Consider the following 25,559-nt stretch of genomic DNA (forward strand, 5'->3'; position numbering starts at 1 on the left):
CAATCGTTTGTAGGCTTCCCAGATTTCAGGAATGGAACCCCCCTTCCGATTTTGCACACATCGGGTATGTGAAGGGTGGTCAGTGTCAAGAAGAGGACCTTGGAGAGATAGCTTACTCCTGTCGAGCCTAGGTGTCTTAATATCATTATTCTATCTGGGCCAATGTATTTGGGTGCCTTTGCTTTGTTGGCTCTTTGAACTTCCTCGTCGGTGTCAGCAAGTGGTGCGCCGTTATTTGGCATTTTGCGTAACCGTCGGGTAACACATCTTTTCGCCTTGTCCACCGAAGGGTGCAGTATAAATTGTGGCTAAAGTAGCCCGCGCACTATTTCGGGTCCGAGAAGACACGACCGATAAATTTGATTTCGACACGGTTATCGTCGTGGCTTCTCAGGGATTTGATATTAGTCCAAAGCTTGCTCACTCCGGAGGACATATTACATAACTTCAGGTGCTTCATCAATTTTGTTCGCTTATGTTGATCTATCAGTTGTCGAATTTGCAAATTGAAATCCCTTATGCGGGAATAGTAGTTCAGGAATTCATCAGCGGGAATGAAGCGAGCAGTAGACCGTTCACACGACAGTCGGGTCTACGTAACCGGAACGGACCCGAATTTTATCAGATGGTCTGATACGAAAATTAACATAGGTCGCTAGGTTATTCTGTTTATCAGATCACCACTGATCAATTCCATGTAAAGAGGCCCTGCACAAAAAATAATTTACTTTCTTTTAATTGAATTTGATCATTTGACGTCTACAAGAGAGTCACTTTTATGAATATAATAAAAAAAACTTTGATAAGTTTAAGTTAAGTTTTTGACATTTGTATATACTGAATACTTAATTTTCTTTCTCTGTATATTCTGTTTTAATATAACGATTTCTTCTATTGCTTCTCTCATTATTTATAAACCCCGTTATCTTTAAGAAGACTACACTATTGCTTACATTTTGACTTTTAATATTGTACTTTTACTTTTAACAATAAAGCTTTTATGGAATAAATAAAAAAATTAATTTTTAGTCACACCCGTCACAGTAAATAATAAAAAAAATTTAATAAAATCGTTACTTTTCGAAATAAACACTTGATACTTTTAAAAAATAACAAAGTAAGCACGGCAAATATGTAGTGATATTTTGTAAACCTGAATTTTAATAATCAAGCATTTAGTTATAAAAATTATTTGGTCATACACCAACGCGAATTTCAAAAAGCAGACAACGGAAAAGGACGCAAGTCAAATATTCAGCTTTTTGAATACATCAAATATTGGCAGCTATAAATCCCAGCGTATTTTTTGTTGTGGGAGCTGGTCAACTTAAGTTAAAAATTCGTTACAAATACAAGATATTTTCAAATATACTTACATACGTATATACATTCGATACATATGAAAAAAAAAATCGCCTTTTTGAAATTGGCAAGTTGATATAACCTTAAAGGAAGTCGTGTTCTTTACTATTTTTACGATTTCGTAAATTCGAAAAAATACCATCATCATTAAAATACATTTCATAGTAGAGAGGGCACTCAAAAATGTGATTAGAACATTTATCGGATTGGAATTGTGTTTGCTCACTTAACACACTTGCAAAATGTCCGTAAAGTGTTGAGCTGACAATTAAAGGTTTCTGTTGTTTGCAAAAAACAAAAATGTACTTAAAGGCTATGATTTTATCACTTTAAAGATTGGTGTTGTGTAATTTGTGTGTAAAAGTGTTGGAAAAATTAAAATTATCAAAGACATGTTTAATGTCAATGACACTACTCTAATGCCGAAATACATATATACTTACGTAGTTGTAAATATGCACTTTTCCAATAAAAATATGAAGTTGCTTCTGGTATGATGCCTACATATTTTTGAAAAAAATATTACCTATAGCTTGTTTACAATATGGATATATGTCCTTATTTAGTTTTAATCCGCTTTTATTTGCTATTTGCATTAACTTATATTTATTTATTACAAATAAATCTAATAATCGGTTGGTTTTCGTCCCAATTTTGATTTTACAGGCCAATCGATGGGTCGCAGTCATACACGAAGGGCGGCGGCGCTCTTGGCCAGCAATCTACTCACTCGGCCGCAGCAGCAGCAGCCGTCGCTGCCGCCGCCCAGCAACAATTACATCAGCAAATGCATCAAATGCATCAGCAACATCAGCAGCAGCATCAACAACAACAACATCAACAGCAACAGCATCAACAACAACAGCAACAGCATCAACAGCAACAGCAGCAACAGCAGCAAGCTGCTCAGCAGCATCACCAGCAGCAAGCCGCTCAACAACAACAGCAGCAGCATCATCTCCAACATCATCCGCAGCAACAGCAACAACAGACCGCCCGTTCAGCAGCTAGTCCTCTATCACCACCACGACCCGGTCCAGGCTCAGCGGCTGCCGCCAACACGTACGCCAAGTTTGCGGAACTCAATGCGGTGCGGGAAGCGCCGCATCCCTATATCCAGCAAACTTCGTACGGTATTGGTCCACCAGGCGCTCAATATCGTGACAACCCCTACACGCGAATACCTCAGATGGCGCCCGATTTTCAACGAGCAGCAGCAGTTGCCGCAGTGGGTGGTAGCGCACAAGTGCCCGTCAGCGTTGTGCAAGTACCGGGAGGTGGTCTGCAGCCACCACCATCTAGTGTTGGCAGTGGTTCCCACCTTGAAGCTTTACATTTCGCACACCAACAGCCATCTTCAGGACAACAAGGAGTCAATGCAGCTCATGTGCTTAGCAGTGCAAACGTTGGAGGCGGTAATGCAGCAGCACCTCTCAATGCAAACAATGCAGCGGGCAATGTCAACTTAATACGCCAGCGAATAATACTGCCAGCGCATCACTATCCCAGTGAGTATCTGGCGAACGCTAATGCTGTAGCGGCAGCGAATGTGCGCAGCCAGCAGCAGCATCAACAGTTGCCACAGGCTCCACCTGATCCGGGGGGACAGCCTTACAAGAAAATGCGACTGACAGAAACTACGGCAAATACAGTCAGCAACTCAAATCACCTGCCACCTAAAGTTATGAACGCCGCGCAACCTCAGCCACGTCAGCCATCACCATCTGCTGCATCGCTGGCAGCCGCGCAACAACAACATCAGAAGATCATTGCTGGAGGTAATTTTCGTAACAATGCATCACAAATATTGCACCAGTCTGTTCCACATTCGCATTTGACAGTGGTTTCAAGCAGCCACGTGATTAATACCCAGCCACCTCCCTCAGCGATGCAACAGTTGAAAGTGGATACCCAACCAGCAATGTTGACATCAGCGGGCACACCACCTAGTAATCGCAGTATTACAGGTACAGTGATGGGTGGAAGCAGTGGTATTGGCGGGGTTAGTGTTGGTGCTGGTGTCGGCGTCTTAAACGCTCCGCCAAACGAATCTTTTTTGATAGCAAGTAGTGGCGCGGTTGCACCTCCCGTAAAATCTTCGTCCTCTTCTGAGGGATACCATCCGCAAGTCGAAGCCATCTCACCCACACTGCCAAACGATAACGTTGAGGAGCGTGGCAGCGCCGTAACGGAGGAGCTGTTAACGCAAATACAGAAGGTGGACGCAGATATACAGAGTGCAGAAAATACGATGGAGATGTTGCGGAAGAAGGAAAAGGGCCTCAATGACAAAGTCATACTGAGTAAACAACAGCGTGAGCAGGAAATACTTGCTGCTGAGAATGATGATGCAGTAAAAATGGAGCATACTTGGAGACTGCAGACATTGGCGCAAAAAATATACGAGGCGAACCGTAAAACGGCCGCCGCGCAACATTCCATACTCAACCATTGCGGTAACCGCATCACATTGCCGTTGTATAATCAGCCGTTGGATGTAGAGCTCCTGTCGACGTTAATTAAACGGCATCAAACGATAGTGCGCACGCCATTGCTGGATCACATATGCAAACTGAAACATGAGCGTTGGGAGCACAATAACGGGTTGGTGGAAACATATGCGCAGATGTCCAGTGAGTGGCAGAAGCGCGTTGAAAAGTCGGAAGGCAGTGCGAAGCGAAAAGCACGGGAGGCTAAGAATCGCGAGTTCTTTGAGAAAGTCTTTACGGAGCTGCGTAAGCAACGTGAGGATAAGGAGCGCTTTAATCGCGTTGGTTCACGTATCAAATCTGAGGCCGATTTGGAGGAAATCATGGACGGTCTGCAAGAGCAGGCAATGGAGGATAAGAAGATGCGTTCATATGCCGTCATACCACCACTGATGTTTGATGCTCGCCAACGACGTTGCGTCTACCACAATGAGAACGGCTTCATTGAGGATATGGTTGTGGTTCATAAGGAGCGACAGACACTGAATGTGTGGACTGCAGGAGAAAAAGAGATTTTTAAAGAAAAATTCTTACAACATCCGAAGAATTTTGGAGCCATAGCGGCCAGTTTGGATCGCAAGTCAGCACAGGACTGTGTACGCTATTACTACCTCAGCAAGAAAACGGAGAATTACAAGCAACTGCTCCGCAAGTCACGGCAACGAACCCGATCGTCACGAAACCCGCCAAAGGCACAACAGCAACAGACACAGTGTATTATTGATTCACTGACAACAGGCGTTACAACCCGCTTGCAACGTGAACAGCAACAGAAGACAGGTGGACGTTCGGCTGCAGCGGAACGAGAACGCGCTGAACGAGCAGAGCGTGCCGCGGAACGTGCAGCAGCAGATGCGGCGAAAGCTGCAGCAACTGCTCATGCTAAGTCTACTAACAAAGGAGACAATGGTAACAATGCTACTGCGGCAGCATCCGAATCGACCATCGCCGCAGACACGACTGAAGTAGCCAAAGGCAAAGCGAACGCTACATCCCCTGCAGCACAAAAATCCAACAACACGTCCAATAACAGCAACAGCATAACTGTAGCTAGCGGCATGGCAGCAGCGCCTTCAAAAGCTGCCGAAGTTGACAAAGCTTCTGAAAGCTCATCAGCTGGTCAGCAAGCAATAACAGCAACGATAGATGCCGCAAATAGTGGTACTGCGGCGAAAGCGAAAAGCGACGATACGAATGCTAGCGAAGCAAATTCAAAAAGTACAATTTCAACTTCGGCGCCAACTACCACAACCATCAACACAAGCATTAATGTCTCAAATGTGGATGAAAATAGCAGAAAGTCGGCAGCAGCTTTCGTAGCAGTGGCGGCAAATAGCGAAATGGATGTGGATAGTGAAAAGCTGATGGACGAAAAGAGTGTCGTTGTTCGCAGCATTGGTAGTGACACTAATGTTCCACCAACGGAAGCGAACACCTTTAGCGTCACAAATGTCGTGCCTGGCATAACACATCATCCGCCTGGTGTCGTTCCGAATGGCATAAAAACCATTTATGCTACCACAATGGCTCAGGCGGGGGCTGCAGCTAGCGCCAATGAAGATGTGAAAATGATTGCTGTAGCCGATAAGATCGGCGCAGCAGCAACAGCAGCAACAGAAGCAATGGACGCGGTTTTAAATACCTTAGATGCTGTCAGCGGTATTAAGGTGGGCGCCGGAAATAGTGTGGCCACGCCCACTACCTCAACAACCGCTGGCAATTTTCTTGGGCAAAAACTCAAAGCGGCGCAAGTGGAAGGCATTGGTGCCGGTAATGATGTCAACTCAGATGTTAGGTGAGTATCAACTAAAACTGGCAGCATTCTATTAATATTTTCAAAAAAGTTAGGAATTGGTCAATGAGTTTAGACTAGGGTGAAAAGAAAAGGCAAAGATCTATAGTACACGTGCAGTTGTATTGTCTGCAAAAAAATAAATTTAAAATCTGAAAAGGCTACAATATTAATTTAGCGATTAATCTTCTAAAGTCCAACCATGCGAGTCACTTTTATGTCAAGAAAAATTAAAAACTCATTTAAGGAACAATGTTCAGGGCTAAAATCGCTCAGTATTAGAATATTGTTTGGAAAATATTGTTGGAAACAACTAATGTTTGCCAGCTAAAATTTTCAGAACAGTTTATTTATGCATTTTGGATGTAAGGCATTTTAAGTAATTTGAGTAGAAGGTGTTGATGATAGAAATTTGCATTAAAGTTTAAGGCGTTTCAAGGAAGTATTCCATGGGAGATTAACGTATAGGTCATCAAGACAAATTTCAATCATAATTAATTTTATACATGTTCATATTATTTAACGAATATTTATTATCAAGTGTCACAGAAAACGGGATTTAGGCTGTATTTATGCAGATATGTGTAGTACGTGATTTTTAGAAAATTATTAATATTCTTCTCTTTCCATGACAGTGATCCAAAACGGAAGCGTCTCGATGTCACGACGAACATAGATGGTTCCCCCATAAATTCCTCCTCTTCCTCCTCCACAACTACAAAAAATAACAATAACAACGCTTCCTCCTCCTCCATGTTAACCAGTACTACTACGAATATACACGCACTTAGCGGTAACCCTGCAAACAACAATAACAATGTTGTGGATGTTTTAAGTGGAGCTGGCGTGGTGATATCCACACCCCTCGTCGATGTATCGCTCACAACAACATTGACTACGAATGTTGCGGCGACGCCGGCTTCCAATGGCAGTGGTGGTACCGTCAACGCCACAGCAGCATCAATAACATTTACAACGACTGAAGGCAACAATGCTATCGACGGCAAAGGTAAGTGGCACAGAAGCATTGAAATATTTAAATTACCACTTTGCTATTTTTAAAAGTGAAAAACGTGAGAGAAACAAGAAAAGTTGATATCGTGATTTGTGTTAATTAATACAATTAACAGTAAAATACGTTATAAATCGTTGGTATTAATACAAATGTAATGGAAAATACCTTTAATCGATTGAATTGACGGAAAACCGCAACAGCTATATTGTCAAAAGCGAATATTTAAGAAGCTTCATAAAGCAGCGCATGGTAAAAAGGTAAATTTGCCGAAAACACATTGTAGCAAAGGGACAAGCACCAAAGTGTTGCAAGGGTGGCCTGTGATGAAGCAGCACTTTGTATTGACACGTGAGTTTGTATGTATGTGTGCATGCCTGCGCTCATGTTTGTCAATCGCATGTGCTTATATACCCTACAGTTAAATCAACTAGTTATAAATTACTTTTAAACTGGTATACAAATAAATCACAAGCTCAACTAGTTAGTCGACTGTCTTGCTTCCATACAAGCAACTGGTATTTTATACGTGTTGATGTTCTAGAAAATGATTGTCAAACTTCGTTGGAAACCCGATCAGCCATACCATCACTCTCGAATTTTAGTGGAAGAGAGCTCATCAGAAATGCATTAAATAATTGACATATAGTCCGCTGATTTTGTTTCTTAAGTTAACAGAAATTTCAAGTCGTAAACTGGTATTTATACGGTACAAGTAAGTTTGTCTGCGCGTGAGTGGCTCGTGCTTTAGTGTGGCGAGCTTAAACAAAATTTTTAATTAAAAAGACACTTTTTGGCAGCAAGTCAACCGATCAGTCTCATCATCCACTACCACATTCGCATACGCACTTATATATATAATATATGTATTGTATATATGCGGCAGCTTTCTCTCTATCTGGACAGTAATGTACGTAGGCTAATGGTTTTGGTCCTTTGTTGGCCGGCTCGTGCACACATACACACAGTCAGCAGATTTGTTTGTTATTCTCTTTCTAAATTTTTTTTGTCGCTCAATAATGTGGTGGCCTTATTTTATTGAATTGCGCTTTGAGCGCCTCTGATTTACTTACTGCATATGTAAGTATAAATGTATACAGCTGTCATGAAAATAATAGGAGTGCTGTTGCATATCTACTTCGATTCGCTGTTTTATTTATTTATTTATTTTTTTGTTCTTTTTGTACCCTGAACAGGGTATATTAAGTTTGTCACGAAGTTTGTAACACCCAGAAGGAAACGTCGGAGACCCTATAAAATATATAAATAATTAATTAGCGTGATGAGCTGAGTTGATTTAGCCATGCCCGTCTCTCTGTATATATACAAACTAGTCCCTCAGTTTTCAAAGTGCCGTTTCACACAGGGATTCAAAAGAGTCTCATACCAGTTTATTGTGGGCTAGGGGACGACGAGGAAAGACGAAGGGACCGTGCCACTCGTGTTCGGGTGGCACGCTTTGTGTTCTTGTTCGTAACAGCTCGCTGCTACCCTTTTCAGCATTCCTTTTCACTTTCAAATTCTTTGAATGGTTGCAAGAGCGCTCGGTTTCAAATGAATTCGATCGCAAATTTGAGTTCTGTTATCTATTTTTGTATGTAATATGCAAATACGTATGCATAGAATAATAGAAATATTATGACAAATTGTAAATAAGGAGAAAATTAAGATATAGATTATGGAGTAAAGAAATTATGAATTTTTAATACGGAGTAAAGAAATTATGAGTTTTTAATACTTAAAGATTAGGAAATTCCTATTATAAATTTGGCCTTGAAAATATTAGTTGCGGATATTCAATACATTCTTGTGGATTAGGGAATTCCCGTCTTTAGTATTTCTTTGAAACTTACTTGGTACTTGTATTATGCATATTGTTCTACCATATTCATGGTAATTCATTGCAAGCAAAATGTGTGACCATCATCTCAACATACAAATGAAATACGCAGCACGCAGTGTTGCGCGGTGTTGCGCAGTCGAACCGCACAAATATTTACGAAAATTTTGTGAAAAGGAATGCAGAAAAACTAGACTCGAGTTGCTGGACTCTTTTTGACCGTGTGAATGCCCAGAGCGACACCAAAAGAAAATTTGAAAAAACTAAGACTCTTTTGAATCCCTGTCTGAAACGGCACAAACTATCTAAAATTTTGCACTTGTCTTTTTCTCACCAAGAAGCTGCTCATCTGTCGGAACGGCTGATATCGGACCACTATAGCATATAGCTGCCATACAAACTGAACAATCGGAATCAAGTTGTTGTATGGGAAACTTTTTTATTTGACGTAATATTTTCACGAAATTTGGCATAGATTATTATTTAAGACAATAATGCAATCTGAATTGTATAGATCGGATGACCATAGAATATAGCTGCCATACAAACTGAACGATCGGCATGGCATATAGCTGCCATATTAACTAAACGGTCGGAATAAAGTGCTTGTATGGAAAACTTTTTTTATTTGATTTTTAATGTATTCTCCGCAGAAATGAAGGGTATTATAGCTTCGGTGCAACTGAAGTTTACGTTTTTTCTTGTTTTAATCTAATTTGTTTCAATATGAGTGCAAATCATGAAGTCGCCTCTGACTTTTTTTTCTCGATAATTCCTTTTTTTCTTTTTGGCTTTGCAAAATAATAAGAGCGCTAATTTGAAATCAACGTAGAAAAGAAAATTGGTCGTTCATTGTCACTTAAGTGATGCGATGCAACTTTATTTTTTATTAATTTGTGGACGAATTAGGCTTATATATAGTTGAATTTTAGTGAAATGGGTCATGGAAAGCAATCCACTTCGAAACAGCATGAATTAATACAGAAATTAATTTAAAGTGAAAAAACGTACAAGATATTGCAAAATATTATCGGAAACTTAGTTTCGAAGGTACGAAATGTTGTTAAATAGCATCAAAAGCCGAAATATGGGGACGAAACGAGCGATATCAAATTAACTTGCAACTCATATAACTAGATAGACGTGGCAACATCCTTTCTCAATCTTAAAACAAATAAAGGATAAGCTGAGCTTGGTTCCAAGTATCCAAACTTTAGCCGACTATTAAGGATAATAATTTAATGGAACACAGCTCGAGAAAATTACTTTTCATGCAAATACAAGTTTAACAGCACGGATTCAGAGAGAGGTCGCCAGAAATATTGCGCAGCATCTTGTTGTCAGATGAATCGAAGAATATCCTGTTTGTTAAAAAAAGTTCTCGTCAATACATGAAAATACTGCCTCAAACCGAATTTAATCTAAAACATTGCATAAATATTGTTAAACATGGTCGGCGAAGAGCCACTGACTCAAGGATATCATAGATCGGCTCGGTTATGTCAAGATTAAATGCTATTGTTTGGGCCTTCCGGCAAGATAGTTATCCAAATCATACAAGCAAAATGGCAAAGAAGTGGTCCGCGAATAACATCATAAGAGTGCTTGAATGGACCGCGCAGTTTCTCGATTTAAAATTTGTGGGCAGACATAAAAAGAAAGTCGCTAAAGAGGGTCCCATAAATAATAAGGAGCTTTGAAAGACAATAAAAGGCGTAGTGTTGCATTATTTATTCTTATTCATATCTCTTTGCCTAAAACTATTATATTTCAAATAATCGTTTTAAAAAATTTGTTGATTTTTAAGTTTTGGATATTTTTCTAGAGCACTCCTATTATTTTGAGAAAGCCATTTTTATGATGGTTTCAATATTATTATTTTAAGGAATATATATAACATGAATGTAGCTTTTTTTTGCCAATTTTTTTCATTACTAATTATGTAAGATAAAAAAATAGCTTCGAAACAATTAAGTCACATTTACGATTTTTTTTCTATATTATCCATAAAGCCAACTTGCACTCCTATTATTTTGATAACAGCTGTACATACCTACGTGTACGAGGTGTGTTCAAAGGAAAAGGTGAATTTTGAATTTTTTTGAAAACTACTTATTTAAAATAATCATCAATATCTATTTTGTCCCCTTCGAAGTAATCCCCCTTTGATATAATACACTTATGTCAACGCTTTTTCCAATCCTCGAAGCACTTCTGAAATGCGCTTTTCGGTATGGCCATCAGCTATTTCTTCGATTCTGACTTGATCTCATGAATTGTGGCAAAACGCTTTTCTTTCATTGGTTTCTTCAGTTTGGGAAAAGAAAAAAGTTACAGCGAGCCAAGTTTGGTGAATACCGTGGTTGAGTCATTATTATGGTTTTGTTTTTGGTCAAAAAATGATACTAATGCAACATTGCTTTTGCTCAAAATTTAGCAAATTCGGAACAAACTTCGCTGCCACACGTTTCATGCCCTAAACATTCGGGAAAATTGAATGGCATGAAGCGATTGATATGACAACATCCTCTACAACTTCCCTCATAGTGATTTGTAGATTTTGAAGAACAATTTTATTCACTGTTTCGATGTTTTCTTCGCTTGTTGCTGTGGTTGCACCTCCAGGACCTTCCTAAAAAAAGTTAAAAAACAAACTATACATTAAATCACACTAACTTAAATCTAGTCCAAAAGTAATAAATCTTATAGCCCTTGATTTCAAATTGTGCATTCAAAACCCTGTAAGCAAAAGACTACATATAAAACAAGTAAGGAAGGGCTACCCCGAAGGAAACGGCGGAGACTCCATAAATTATATACGATATATGACGAGTTGAGTCGATTTAACTATGTATATCCGCCTCTTTGTTTATATGCGAACTGTTCCCTCAGTTTTTCAGATATCGATCGGAAATTTTGCACACGTCTTTTTCTCCCAAGGAGCTCCTCATCCTCATTTGTCGGAACCGCCGATATCTGGCGACGAACGATCAAATACATGTCTTTGTATGGAAAACTTTTTTATTTGACAAGAGATATCTTATCGAAATTTTGCATGAATTATTATCCAAGACAAAAGTACAATCTCCGAAAAAAATATTAAAATCGGACTGCTATTACATATAGCTGCCATACACTCACTCTGAACGGTCTAAATACAGTCCTTGTATGGAATTTTTTTTTTTATTTGACAAGATATCTTTACGCAATTCGGAATGAATTATTATCCAAGGCAGCGGTACATTCTCAAAAGGAATTGTTCAGATCGGAATACAATAACATTACATAGCTGCCATACAAATGGGCTTTTATGCTATAAGAATTGCGCCTGTGAAGGGTATTATAGCTTCGGTGCAACCCGCTTTGCGTATGTTGCGATTGTTCAGTGGCTCTTGCATTTATTCAATTTATCCATCAACATGTTGTTGTTGTTGTAGCGACAGAATTCTGCCGAGTTGACAGTCCTTGGCCGGAATAAATCCGGGTCCGTTCCGGTTACGTAGACCCGACTGTCGTGGGAACGGCCATCAACATGTATGTGGGTGGTGGTGGTCGAAAGTAAATGTAAGCTGAGAAAAAAAAGCACACAAGCACAGTGTCAAACCCTTTCGTATATACTATATATTTTAAAAACTTATATGCATGCAAAAAGTTCGCCCCCATTCAGTATTCCCCGTGTGTCCGTTGGTGGAGCTGCTGTCAAGAGGCAATACCGGAAACGGTGAATTTTAATTGCCTCTTTAAATAAAAAATAAGTGCACAACCGAAAGTAGCGCGTTAACAGCGAGTGAAAAAACGCAACATACTTTCAGGCGCATCATCCCTCTAAAAAAATATTGCGCGTGCCAGCTGGCAAAAATGTTTTAATTAACAGATTCTACTCTAGTGTAACGATAGAAAATAAAAACAAGTAAGGAAGGGCTAAGTTCGAATGTAACCGAACATTTTATACTCTCGCAAAGTCAAATGGTATACTCGTTTGAGATTTCTTTGTGGATTGACTGATATTTTCGTTAGAAGGTCAACTATAGGCACTGGGGTCCACATATTTAGTACTTAGGGGTTTGAACAGCTTTGGTTAGATTTAGACAATTTTTGGCCGCAAGGTGGCATACTTTAATTACATTATTCACGCAAAGTTTTACCCTGATATAATCATTGTTACCTGATTTGCATAGTGGAAAGTGAAAGAATCAGATGGAATTGAAAATGGTGTTACATGGGAAGTAAGCGTGGTTGTAGTCCGATTTCGCCCATTTTCGCACCATGACATAGAAACATAAAAAGAACGTTATGCACCGAATTTGGTTGAAATCGTTTGAGCAGATCTCAAGATATGGGTTTTCACCTAAAAGTGGGCTGTGCCACGCCCACTGACTAATTTTGAACACGGTTCCTATAAAGCCAATTTATACCATCTCAGAGATAAAATTTAATGTCTCTGGCGTGTTTAGTGCTTGATTTATCGCGCTTTTAGTAGTTTTTAACAGTACCGTTATATGGGGAGTGGGCGGAGTTACCACCCGATTTCAATTATTTTCACACCGTCAATAGAGTTGCTAAAAACATTTGCTTCTAGTGAATTTTGTTTTTATAGTATTAGCGGTTTAGGAGATATGCAAATTAAACCTATTAGAGGCGGGACCACGGCCACTTTTTAAAAAAAAGTTTTAACTGCAGATGCCCCTCCCTAATGTGATCCTGTGTACCAAATAACAGTCTTGTATCTTATTGCGGAGCTTAGTTATGGCAAGTTATTTGTTTTTGATTAATGGCGTTTTGTGGGCGTGGCAGTGGTCCGATTACGCCCATCTGCAATACCAACCGTCTCACGGTACCAAGAAACATGTCTACCAAGTTTCATAAAAATATCTCAATATTTACTTATGTTACAGCTTGCACGGACGGACGGACGGACAGACAGTCAACCGGATTTCAACTCGTCTCTTCATCCTGATCATTTATATATATATAACCCTATATCTAACTCGATTAGTTTTAGGTGATACAAACAACCGTTAGGTGAACAAAACTATTATACTCTGTAGCAACAGGTTGCGAGAGTATAAAAAAAAATGCTGCAGCAAACCATCAAAAAGCCCGTCAAGCTTAATTGCTGCCGCCTGTAACATTTTGTCAAATTCGCGCTGTTCCTAATACTGTTTGCATTGCAGCAAAACGCTGTTTTTTTTTACAAAATAACTGGTGGTCTATTTTTGTGCTGAACACTGATACTGAGCAATGTGGGGTTCTCACGGTGGCCCGTTCGAATTCTTATATTGTCCATATATTTTTGTTTTAGTTTTAGAATTTAAATTTTGCATTTTATTTGCATGCCTTGCCGCGCTCGTTAAAAATGCATTCGATGACCCAAACTGCTGCTCGTCTCTCTGCGTGTTCTGCCTTAGCTTACAAGGCGCAGTATGCCGGCAAATGCACAAACATTAATCTGTATACTCGTACATACAAAAAAGTTTGTTTTTTTTTTGCAAAACTATATTTTTTTCTACCAGCACATTACATTACATTCAGTGTTTTTTGTTGTGCCATGTTTTTAAACAACAAAAATTTTTTTCGCTTGCATTGTGCAGCATTTGTGTTTTTTAATTGGCACTAATGAGTTTTAATATCAATTTGCGCAAAAATCATCGTTTTTATACTCTCACAAAAAGTGCACAGAGTATAATAGTTTTGTTCACCTAACGCTGTTTGTATGACCTATTGAGATATTTTGATGACTTTGTGCAAATGTTCCTTGGCACTCAAGGAGGGTTACACACCCACAAAACGTCATTAAATGAAAACCTAGAAAGTGTCATAACTTAGCACTAAATTAAGATACAAAAGTTTTGTTTGGTACAGGAGATCGCAGTACTGAGAGGCGCTTGTGGGCTAAATATTTTTTTAAAGTGTGCCCCGCCTTCTAAATGGTTAAGTGTACATACCTTCCAAACCACTGAAGCAAACTCAACCAAACTTGCTGAAAAGAAGTCTTTTTAGCATTTCTTCCTACACTGTGAAAATGGGTAACCGATAATAACCATGCCCACTCCCCATATAACGGTTATGTTGAAAATTACTAAAAGTGCGATATCTGACTGAATAAATGTGGCACAAGCATTAAATTTCACAACCAGGATGGCAGGGAAGGGGTTTATGAGAACCGGTGTAAAAATTTGACAATGACCGTGGCACCATCCACTTTTAGGTGAAATCCTATATCTCAGGAACTGCTTGTCCAATTTCAAATTTGGAGTGTGATGATATCCAATTATTACTTTTATACACTATGGAAATGGGCGAAATCGGTTGACAACCACGCCTACTGCCCATATAACACACTTTCAAATCCACTCTAATCAGGGGAGAATATTTTTGTGATGACAGCATGCCCTTGTGCCAAAAATGGGTAAAATCGGGTAAATAATTCCCTACGCCCCCATTACCTAATATAAATATTTTCGAACTTCCGGTTAACTTTATACCGCATCTATCAGTCATTACGGAAGAAATCTTATAGACATTCCAAAAGAATATCTTTCTAATAATAGTGTACATTCTTACCTCTGAATGTAAATAATAGATACAATACATCCTATTTTTAATTACAACATATACAAAAATTCCGTATTTTGTACTTTACTTTGCGACAGTGTAAAATGTTTGGTTACACCCGAGCTTAGATCTTCCTTACTTGTTATATTGTAATTCTAATTGAATATTTTTTTAGAATAGTATATTTTTAATTTTATTGATTATCTTTTTTGTAAGTAGATTCTTAACTGTTGCAAATTGAAAACCATGCAAAATTTAATTATGATTAAAGCTAAATTATATAATTTTTGCATTCAATGCGTTTTTACGGCATATTTATTATTTTTAGTAATGACAATAATAGAATGAGCGCTTTTTAAGAAAAAATAGAGTTAAAAATAACAAATTAAATTTTAATGAAAAGTAAATGAATATATTTAAAATATTTTACCGAAAATATAGGTTAAACAATAGTTTTTATTTATAAATAATATTATTGTTATATAAACAAAAGTTTATAATAATTGAAGCAAGTATCGAATTGGGGGCGAATTGTACATTATTTATTATAGTTTTATAGGTATCTTCAGAAGTTATTAAGTTAAGTATTTTGGATAACTTTTAGTCAGCAACACATAACAGCGCTACAACGAGAGTTGTGTCTATGCTGCTAAATATTTACTCGCTCAAATATTGTCAACTTGGCAAAATTTTTCTAAATGATTTTGGTATTGAAGTGAAATCAATACAAAATAACCACTCTGTAATTCTTTCTTAAACGGTTAATTAATTTATTTAAAAAGTTAAGTAAAAATAGGCACAGTCAATAGGAAGATGTGCACGATGTGCACGAATATTCTACATGCAGAAGAATTTCGATCGGAGTTGGTTGCGATCATTAGAATATGAAGGAAATTGGTGTACAATCGAGCTTTTTTCATTTTTGATTTGCGAATTTCAAATGTTATTAATTTATTTTTAAAAAAGGACTGGATTCATTATAATTTTTATATATTTAGGCAGCGTAGATCATTATCAATTTTTAACAATTACATTTATAATTTTATTATAAAAATTTTTAATTTTGTATTTTAACACTATGAGTGCATAATATACTTGGTTCAATGGGCTCTAGTGACCACAAACATGTAGATATGTAGATAGAATAGCGAACTGAACTCTATAGGTGTCATTGGAATATTTAGGTATTATTTGAAATATGTGGCAAAATACCCAATTCTTCCCTCAATCTCCTTTAAACTTTCTAGTCAAAAAGTCTGCTTCAATAATACTCCCTGTGATCTTTTTGATAACAAAATGTATGAAACAGATACTAGTATTCGGGTTCACTAATCATACATATGTTATTGTATCAATGTGTGTCATCAACGTAGGAAACACAGTATACTGGTATTAGAAAGTATTTTAAATTAAAAGCTCTTCACTTTAAACAGTATTTAGACATTTTGACCCTTCACCGTCTGAAACTAGGTTAGGTTAGGTTAGGTTAGAGGGTCGATCCTAAGAAGGATCACACTTGGACAGCTTAAACGCCGGTCCGTTGTGGTACCCAAAACTCCTATGAGCCGGATCAATAGACCCTTACATGTCGACAAAGCGCTTTGTGCCTATGACAAACTTGTTGAGACGGCCAATATCTGTTTCGGCCAGATCTTCTGGTCCGCCAAAAGTATGATTGCCGAGATGTTTCAATCTCAGCCTAGCAAAAGCCGGACAATGGAGGAGAAAGTGCCGGGATGTTTCCACTTCACCCTCCTCCATACAGCTTTGACAACTGCCATCGGGTAGTATTCTAAGCCGCACCGCATGAGTTCCCATTGGACAGTGCCCAGTGAGAACTCCTACCAAGGCGGCAAGGTGAACTTTGTTCAAGGCGAGAAGATCCCCCGACCTCCTGCGATCCACTCTCGGCCAGAAGGATCGCGCAGTCGCGCAGGAGCGGGTCGTCGACCAGCGTCTGCTGAGCGCATGCGAGGTCCATTGGTCCAGAGCCAGGATGCAAGACGTTAGTGGAGAACCAACTCGATCCCATTCCGATGTGAGCGGGGCAAGGGTACCCCCCCTGGCCAGCTCATCGGCCTTGCAATTCCCAGCGATTCCGCTGTGACCAGGCACCCAAACGAGCCTGATATTGAAGTAGCCTGATGCTAATTCTAGCGAGGACAGACACTCCTTGACTAGCTTTGAATGCACGGTTCGCGCACTCAGGGCTTGTATTGCCGCTCTGCTGTCGGAGTGAATGCTCACCTCTCTAAACGCAGCTACACTACGTAACAGTACTTCTACCGCACCTTGATCGCGGCCACTTCCGCCTGAAAAACGCTACAATGGTCCGGTAGCCTGAAGCAAAGATTGACGGAGAGCTCTTTACAGAAAACCCCCCCTCCAACTTTCCCTCCTAGCTTCGACCCATCCGTGAAAAAGCTCACCGCGCCTCTTCTCCAGCGGCTTCTTCCCCTCCACATCTCCCTCGTCGGGATATGAGCAGAGAAAGAGCCGCCTCGAGAGGCCGCTGAGACGCAGTGATCCAAATTTTCAGGAATGCAGTTGAAGGAGGAGAGAATTGCGGCGTGTCCTTGTTCGGACCTCTTCACAAGCCCAGCTTCTCTGAGCCTAATAGCACACCTCGCAGCAATGCACCTACCGGCAATGTCCACGGGTGCTATATTTAATATAGCGTTGAGAGCTATCGTTGGTGTGGTTCGCAGTGCACCGGAGATTCCGATGAGCGCCGCTCTTTGGACTCGCTCAAGCTTTTTAGCCAGAGTAGTCTTTTCGAGCGCCTTCCACCAGACGAACACACCATAGAACAGTATTGGCTTAACTACGGTTTCGTAGAGCCAGAACACCACCTTTGGTGAGAGTCCCCACCTTTTCCCTATAGCTCCCTTGCAGCAATATAAGGCGACCGATGCCTTCTTGACTCTCTCCTCGATGTTCGGCCTCCAAGAAAGCTTCCTATCAAGGATGAGCCCTAGGTATTTCACCTTATCAACTGGTTGAAGACGTGAACCCCCGAAGGAGGGGAGAGGCACATTTGGGATCTTATACCTCCTAGTGAATAAAACCATTTCGGTTTTACTTGGGTTGACGGCTAGGCCGCTTCTGTTTGCCCAGTTGGATACCACGTTTAGGTACCCTTCCGTGAGCTCATAGACGGTATTCAGGAATTTACCTTTAACCATAAGAACTACATCATCAGCATAGGCTATCACCCGACAGCCTTGCTCCTCGAGTTCTATAAGTAGGTCGTTTACCACCAAGATCCAGAGCAGAGGGGAGAGTACTCCTCCCTGCGGAGTTCCCCTATTTACCTTTCTGGTTGACTTGGCACTACCCCACTCCGCTACGACAGTTCTGTCGCAAAGAAGACTAAAAATGAGGTGTTTGAGGTTCGATTCCACCTCAAACTTTTCGAGTGCTTTAACCACTGCCTCTGGCCGCACGTTATTGAAGGCCCCCTCGATGTCGAGAAAGGTGCCCACTGCAAATTCCTTTTGCACCAGCGCTATCTCCAGCCATGACACTACATCATGCAAAGCAGTGTCGACCGACCTGCCCTTGATATAGGCATGCTGCGCTCGTAACAGTTTACCCCTCGGTATTCTGCACCTGATGTACAGATCCATAAGTCTCTCCAGCGTTTTCAACAAAAACGAGGATAGGCTGATGGGTCTGAAATCTTTTGCACCGACATGAGAGCTTTTACCGGCCTTCGGAATGAACGCAACCTTAACCTGTCTCCAGGCCTTCGGGACATGGCCCAATCTAACACAGTTCGCGTAGATAGGGGCCAGCCAGCTACATGACACCTTAACCGTTCGCTGTAGTTGCGCCGGTATGATGCCATCAGGACCCGGGGACTTGAAGGGCTTAAAAGATTTCAACGCCCAGGTAAGACGACGCTCATCCAGAAGGTCCAAGAAGGCTGTACAGCCTTCCTAAAGCTCCCCCAGTGGCACCTATTCAGCAAAGCGATTCAGTGGAAAATGAGCATCTAGGAGTAACCTCAGCGACTCCTCGCTACTCGTAGTCCACCCGCTATCTGCATTTCTTAGATACCCCACCGGAGTAGGATTTTTCGCAAGAATGCGTCTAAACCTTGAGGACTCGTGACAACCCTCTACACTGTCGCAGAAGGCTTTCCACGAAGCCCTCTTGGCTTTCTTCAAGGTGGACTTGTAAATGGCCAATCCGGCCTTGTACAACGCCCAGTCGTCGCTAGAGCCACTTTTATGGGCTTTATTGAAGAGTCTTCTACTCGAAGATCTGATCTCCGTTAGCTCCGAAGTCCACCAAGGGGGTTTCCCTCTACTTTTCTGAGTTTTCAGAGGACAGGAGCTTTCAAGAGCAGATCTGCTAACAGAGCTTAAAACCTCGACGAGCTCCTCAATCGCGTCCGCAGATAGGTTGGGAGAGCTGATCGAAGCTTCCTGCAATACAGGACCCAATTGGTATTCCTGAAGTTTCTGTAGGTTCTGTGCGTCGGGCGCGAGGCGTCCAAGCTGAACCCAATATATTTATGATCAGAAAAGGAGTGGTCGTCTAGAACTCTCCATTTCGAGATCAAGGGAGCAATTTCCCTAGAAGCTAGCGTGACATCGAGGACTTCCGCCCTGCTAGCTGTCACAAAAGTAGGGCAGTTTCCACTATTACAGATAAAAAGGTCTACATCACAAATAAAATCAAAAAGTGACTCACCTCTTGCATTTGTGTCCGAGCTCCCCCAGACGGTGTGCCTTGAGTTGGCATCCGAGCCTATAATGACCGCGGCTCCTTTACGTCTGGCCTCTGCCAGAGCCATCCTCAGCAAGTTCGGAGGTGGTTCCACCTCGTCGTCGTGCGGCATGTAGGCTGAGACAAGCCAGATTTCCCTAGCACTGTCCTCCAGCCTAGCGGTAACGACGTCCTCGTTGCTGAAATTAGGTAAAAGAAAAACGTTAAGTTCATTTCGGACCAACAGGCAAGCTCTGGTTCTACCTGTGCTGCTAGCCGCCAGGAGCTTATGGCTTTTAGTCCTTAGTCCAGATATCCCATAGCTACTCAGCCACGGTTCCTGGATAAGGACAACGTCGGCTTCGTCCCTTCCTAGACGAAGCACTAGATCGGCGGAGGCCGCCTTTGAGTGCTGGAGGTTAATTTGGAGGATCTTCATCCTCCAAACTCCTCTCCAGCAGTGCGAGTTCCGCACCATCGTCCATATCATCGACGCCAGCCTCCTCGAACAGATGCTCGAGACTGAAGACGGATCCGCCATCACTTGACGATCCGCCCCCCGTGCTCACCGTGTCCGAGAGGACAGGGTCGACGTCCATTTTTTAGAGGGGAACTTTCCCACTCTCTTCCGCCCCCGCAGGAGGCAGCGGGCCATCCGCCCTGGCTTCTGTTGGGAGCGTCTTGAGAACGACCCTCTCGAAGCCATAGCTTATGGCCCCCTTTGTGACACTGAGAGGAGCGAGGGACTCCTTGTTAAGGAGTATCAGCGCTTGCCGATATGGTGCCTCGGTCCTCTCCAGCCTGATCACCCTCCAGTCTTGGGTGGGGAGAGATGGGTTGCAGTACCGCAACATCTCTTCAATTTCGGCCGGAAGCCAAACCCGAGCCCGAGGCCGCATCGGGAGATCCGATTTGGCCACCGCCTCGAGCCTTGCTCCTTTCCAAACCTCCCCTACCCTGGCTACCGCCTCCTTGTAAAGGAGAGCCGACCGTTCGTCGGTACACCTAATCAACTTGTGAATGCCGAGGTTCCACCCAGCACTTTCACATCTAGGGGGTGGTCCAGGGCTTCCCCTGACCACCTTCATAAATACAGCGGAGATAGCAGCCGCTACCCGCTTCCACTCATCATGGGAGATGGCTCCATCTCCTCTGCTTCGGTCGTACACCCCAAGCTCCACTGAGCTTGCGAGTTTAGCGATTTCGCTAAACATGGGTGCGGGTCCGACCCGAGGCTTTTTGCCGAGGGAGGATTCCCCCTCCTGCGATCTCTGCCGCTTTATTGAGGTTTGGGGCCCGCTCGGCCCCACTTTACCGTCGCCCACGTCGCTCAGCACCTTTTTGGCCCACTCCAGTGTGCTAGCATGCTGGTAAGATTTCTGATCAGCTTGCTCGCCACCGTAGCGCTCCAAAATTTTGGCAGCCAGTCGACGATCAGACTTCAGCTTTTTAGCTGCAGTCACTCGCTTCCCCACCGGGCCCTTAGCGCTCGCCGAGGACCCCGTGACCCCCATGAACTTGGCAGAGGTTCCTCTGCTAGTGCTGGCGATTCCGCCTCGCACTACCGCCCTACCCAGGGTTGCCGTCGGCAGACTCCCCCTACCTTACCGCCCCCCGTGACGGTACGCCAGGCACCCCCTGGATTTCCATTCTCACCCTTAACCGGGGACGATTTCGTCCCCTTCGGTGAAGGTGTCCCTCCCAGGGAACCGTCCACTACAGCGGAGGTCGGTTTCGACCCGCTTCCTCCCTCGTCCTTAGTGTTGTTTGTCTGCATTTTGTTTTGTTGGGTCCCCACTCAGAGCCGCTATCCGTCTCCCGGAAAGGTAGTCGCCTTTTATGGTCCCAAGGTTGTCTCAGTTACGAGGCCAAGGCGAGGGTTGACGCACGCCCTTATGAGGCAATGCGTTCAGAGCCGACCAGCGCAAAGAAGGAGTCATCTCAACAAACACCTACCACACCAACTTAATGATGACGGGAGGGGAACGTACTCCGAGGCCTGCCATGGTTTTAACGGGACGGAGGCGACCTTGGCATTAGTCCATCAGCCATTTCTGCAGGGTATCACCCCTGCATACTCAGGTGACAGAATACCAAGACCACCAGCCCAGGGTTCAACCGAATCCATCTAATTGTCCAAGCAAAGTCCAGGTCGAGCAAAGGTCAAGATGAGGAGTTTCAAGGCCGTAAAGGCCGCAGGTCATTTGGCGTTACCCAGGATGCACCACGCGGAGGCGAACCTGCTCTACATCCCCCGTCTGAAACTAAGACAATCAATAATTTTCAAATTAATTAATTTTTTAGTAACATGGTTTTTCATGTTATTAGGTGTAACTGTAAAACACTTGGGTAACTTTTTCTCCACCTATTCTCTGCTTCAATCGTTGCGAGCATGTAATCTCCTATACAACTTATGCATTCCGGAATAACTCCTCAATTATCCTCATTGAACGGATATTATTTTTATGATGCCATAATTTATGCAAACTTTTATTTCCCGTAAGCATCTTCATTGGCCTTTCATACGCATTATGGCAAGGTAATGAGTATAAAAAAATAAGAGCGTTGTGTAAAGAGTACGAGAGTAATTCCAGCAGCTCTTATGAATATTTTGCGTTGATTCAAATTAATTTTATTCATATTTCAAGCTTATTTGAACAATTGACTAATCTCTGTTTCCTTCACTTTCGCTCGTTTATTCTTTTTACTTCAAACCTAGCTTTCCCTTGCATTTTGCTGCCCCCACACTTTTTCACCATCTACATAGCGCAAATAAGTCTTTAATTAATTTCAAATATTATTGCAATGTGCATAGGCTTTTGGACGCTTGCCTCAAACGTGAATAACAAGAAATAACAGGATTTTGTAATACCCTCGTGCATTAAGTTTTATTACTTTGTTCGTTTTCTTCCATTTTTAAGGGCCTTTTTCTACAAATTTTTATTTTTTTTTAAATTTAATTTGTGCTCGATTAAGTTTATTTACATTTTATATTAATTAAGTTGCAGATTAATTTCGTTCCTTCCTTAGTTTTTTTTTAGATCTTTGCTTAGCATTTATTTTTTAATTATTATAGTCTTACAAACTACTGCAAAGAACCAATTTTGGTTCTGATCAGCAGATAATTTCAAAATCAAATAGTTTTGTGCATGCGCTGATATTAGTCCATTGGGTTTTCTGTCGATTTTTCAAGCTTACTCTCACCTCCGTTTCCTGCAGCGCCATTCCCATTACCATTTTCGCGTTTGCTCGCTGCCTCTGCCGCGGCTGCGGCCTCCTCTTCGGCATGGCACATCTTCCGGTGCTTGTGGACGAAGTAATAGCTGGGAAACTTGCTGCCACATGTCTTACATGGGTAGTATTGCACATTCATGTCCAGCGGACGCACTTCGCGACGTAGCAACTCGCACGCGCCTTGTTTGTTTGCCGCAATTGGTATTGGAATACCAGCGCCACCAGTTAAATCGTATTCAGCACCAGAACTTGATGCAGATTTAGCTGATGGTGTTGCTTTGTCGTCGATATCTGTTGTTATTCCGAGATTGGTGGCCGATGCAGCGGCTGCCGCACAATTGAGGCTGAGCGGATTGAGATGCCGCTTGGCGTGCTTTTGGTAGCAATATTGCGATTTAAATGTGTGTTTACAATAGACACAGACATAAATCTCGTTGTTAGCGTTCTTATTGTGCTTCCCGTTGCCAATACCACCGACACTTGCAGTATTTCCAGCACCGCCGATGGATTCACTATTTTCGGATTCTTCATGGGCCGTGGCGTATTTTCTGTGCTGACTGATTGCTTTTGCCATTTGTTGGTGGAATGAAAGAGAAACGCTTTGTTGAGTTCGCTCTGGCATTACCGCATAGTTCTCTGGCTTGTGGCCATATGCTGTGTTGAGTATGCGTCTGAAACGCACCGGACCATCACAGCTCGCGACATCAATGATAACTTTGGAGCTTTCGTTGTTATCTAGTTGTGAAGCTGGTATGGGCGCTTTGGCAACTTGTAGACCTGACGCGCGGGAGCCTCCCGCTTTGTGATGTGTACGAGTTTGCTTGCGTCGATCACGTTTGCATGTGTTGTGTGCGGATATTACCTCGTTAACCAATGCAGTTGACTTGTTACGCGCTATGCGCGCTATTTCTTTATCGCGTTCGGAACGCGCTTTAGCTAGCGTAACTGGCGCTTCAGCAACAGTTAAGATAATTTCATGCTCCACTTTGTTGTCGCGTGGGTCGTGCTTACTGTCAGTAGTGTTCCTATCGCGCTGCGAAGAGTGGGAAATCACTGAAATAGTACAGTCCAGTTCACCGTCTGCATCAGACTCTGTGTTGTTGTCGATGAAGACTTCCACGTCTTCGTCATCGTCGTCGACATCCGCTTGTTGAATAGGCGATGTACGGTCAATATCGATTTCTATGCTGCTCGGTGGACGCAGTGTTCCACCACAACGATTGCGTATAACCAGTGCGGCGGTGTTTTCGTATACCTGCGGTAACTGCTTGAAGTTTTCGCTGTTATTGGGCGCTATGGCGGTTTGTGATTGTTGAAGCTGATATGTCGTGGGTAGCGGTACAAAACCGAAATTCGGGAGAGTAGCCTTACTGGGTATGGGACGTATGACCTTTGAACTTGAGTTTGCAGCACCTGATAACTGGGCGGTCAGAGGATTGCTACCTAAATAGCCTTCGGATTGAGCTTGTGCTAAAAATGAACTATAAAATTAAAAATATACATTTAGTCGAACACTGAATTTACTAACTGATAGCTTTGCTCGCATCAGGTATCCCATCGTTGCACTACTTACCGACAAATTTCTAATGCACGTGGCATATGAAGTACATGTGTTGCCAATAGCACACCAAATATATTTTCCACATTCAAATCTAAGTACCCGGTGTACATATAGGTGAGTAATGGGCCGAATTGCTCTGCGGTCACATTGCCCAGATATAACACTAACTCATTGCCCGCGGCAACAACGGCCGCATTCTCATCCAGACGTATGGCAGAGCGCAAATAACCGCTGTGCATGCCCAGCACAATACTGTGCGCTACAAAGCGTACACTGGTCGGACCGGTGGGACCTACTTCGAGCACTACATCAGGCGGCGTGGACATAATGCTAGACGCCACTGATCCAGCAGCGGCGGCAGCAGCAGCAGCAGCCTCAGCGACAGTACCAACCGGTAGCATAGCAGACTCTGCATTTACCGAAACTGCATTGCCATTACTAACGTTGCCCCTAGCCGTTGGAGTGCCGGCGTTACCAGTGACACTATTTGAGCCAGTCGTTCCAGTTAACCAATTAGTGAACATTATCTCATCCGTAACAGGCACCCGTAATCTCGTTATAATCACAAAAAAAATATTTTGAAAAGATGGTTTTAAATCCTTGAATGTTTACAATATTTTATGTAAATTTTAATTGAGCAATTAGTTAAAGTTAAATTGTGTACATATTGCTGTTATTGCAGCTGTCTCTATTACTATAGCACCTCACGCGTTCAAAATTCCTTTTAAACTGATTTATGACCGTAATTGTGCGCGCGTATTTATAGCCCATCGAGCGAAGCATACATTCAGGCGGACAAATGAGCTTGCTGGCTTAATGGCGGGCTGTTTTACCGGCAGTGTAGTTGATCACCATCATACATGCAGTCGTTCAGCTGTTGGTCGGTCGTCCTCGTGCAGTCTGTCGTCCTTTTATGTTGTGTGAGCTTGTTTGCACATATGTTTGTATGTGTGTTTGTGTAGCAGCGTCAGTACGCACCTTTTACTGCTATAATTGGT

General features: G+C 42.1%; 2 protein-coding genes across 5 annotated transcripts in view; one reads left to right on the top strand and one right to left on the bottom strand.

Moving 5' to 3' along the window:
* Positions 1–25,559, top strand: part of Smr (nuclear receptor corepressor smrter) — a 204,476-nt gene that overhangs the window by 140,646 nt on the left and 38,271 nt on the right. For all 4 annotated transcript variants that reach the window (XM_036376660.2, XM_036376661.2, XM_036376659.2 and 1 more), the window contains 2 exons: positions 2,029–5,646; positions 6,279–6,652. In XM_036376660.2, the coding sequence (XP_036232553.2) occupies positions 2,029–5,646; positions 6,279–6,652 (3,992 nt within the window). The remainder of the gene's footprint in view (positions 1–2,028; positions 5,647–6,278; positions 6,653–25,559) is intronic.
* LOC106620014 (uncharacterized) lies at positions 22,634–25,126 on the bottom strand. The gene is made up of 2 exons (XM_014238381.3): positions 24,574–25,126; positions 22,634–24,481 (listed from the first exon to the last, which is right to left on the bottom strand). Exons 1-2 carry the CDS (start codon positions 25,083–25,085, stop codon positions 22,927–22,929), a joined length of 2,067 nt encoding a protein of 688 aa, XP_014093856.2. The 5' UTR covers positions 25,086–25,126; the 3' UTR covers positions 22,634–22,926.

Source organism: Bactrocera oleae, chromosome 5, assembly GCF_042242935.1.
Source record: "Bactrocera oleae isolate idBacOlea1 chromosome 5, idBacOlea1, whole genome shotgun sequence".
In the NCBI taxonomy this organism is placed as follows: domain Eukaryota; kingdom Metazoa; phylum Arthropoda; class Insecta; order Diptera; family Tephritidae; genus Bactrocera; species Bactrocera oleae.

Excerpts from the sequence above, each read along its gene's own strand:
- LOC106620014 (XM_014238381.3), bottom strand. The coding sequence starts at position 25,085 with ATGTTCACTAATTGGTTAACTGGAACGACTGGCTCAAATAGTGTCACT. Across the intron at positions 24,482-24,573 it reads CGTGCATTAGAAATTTGTCG|TTCATTTTTAGCACAAGCTC; the intron begins GTAAGTAGTGCA and ends TTAATTTTATAG.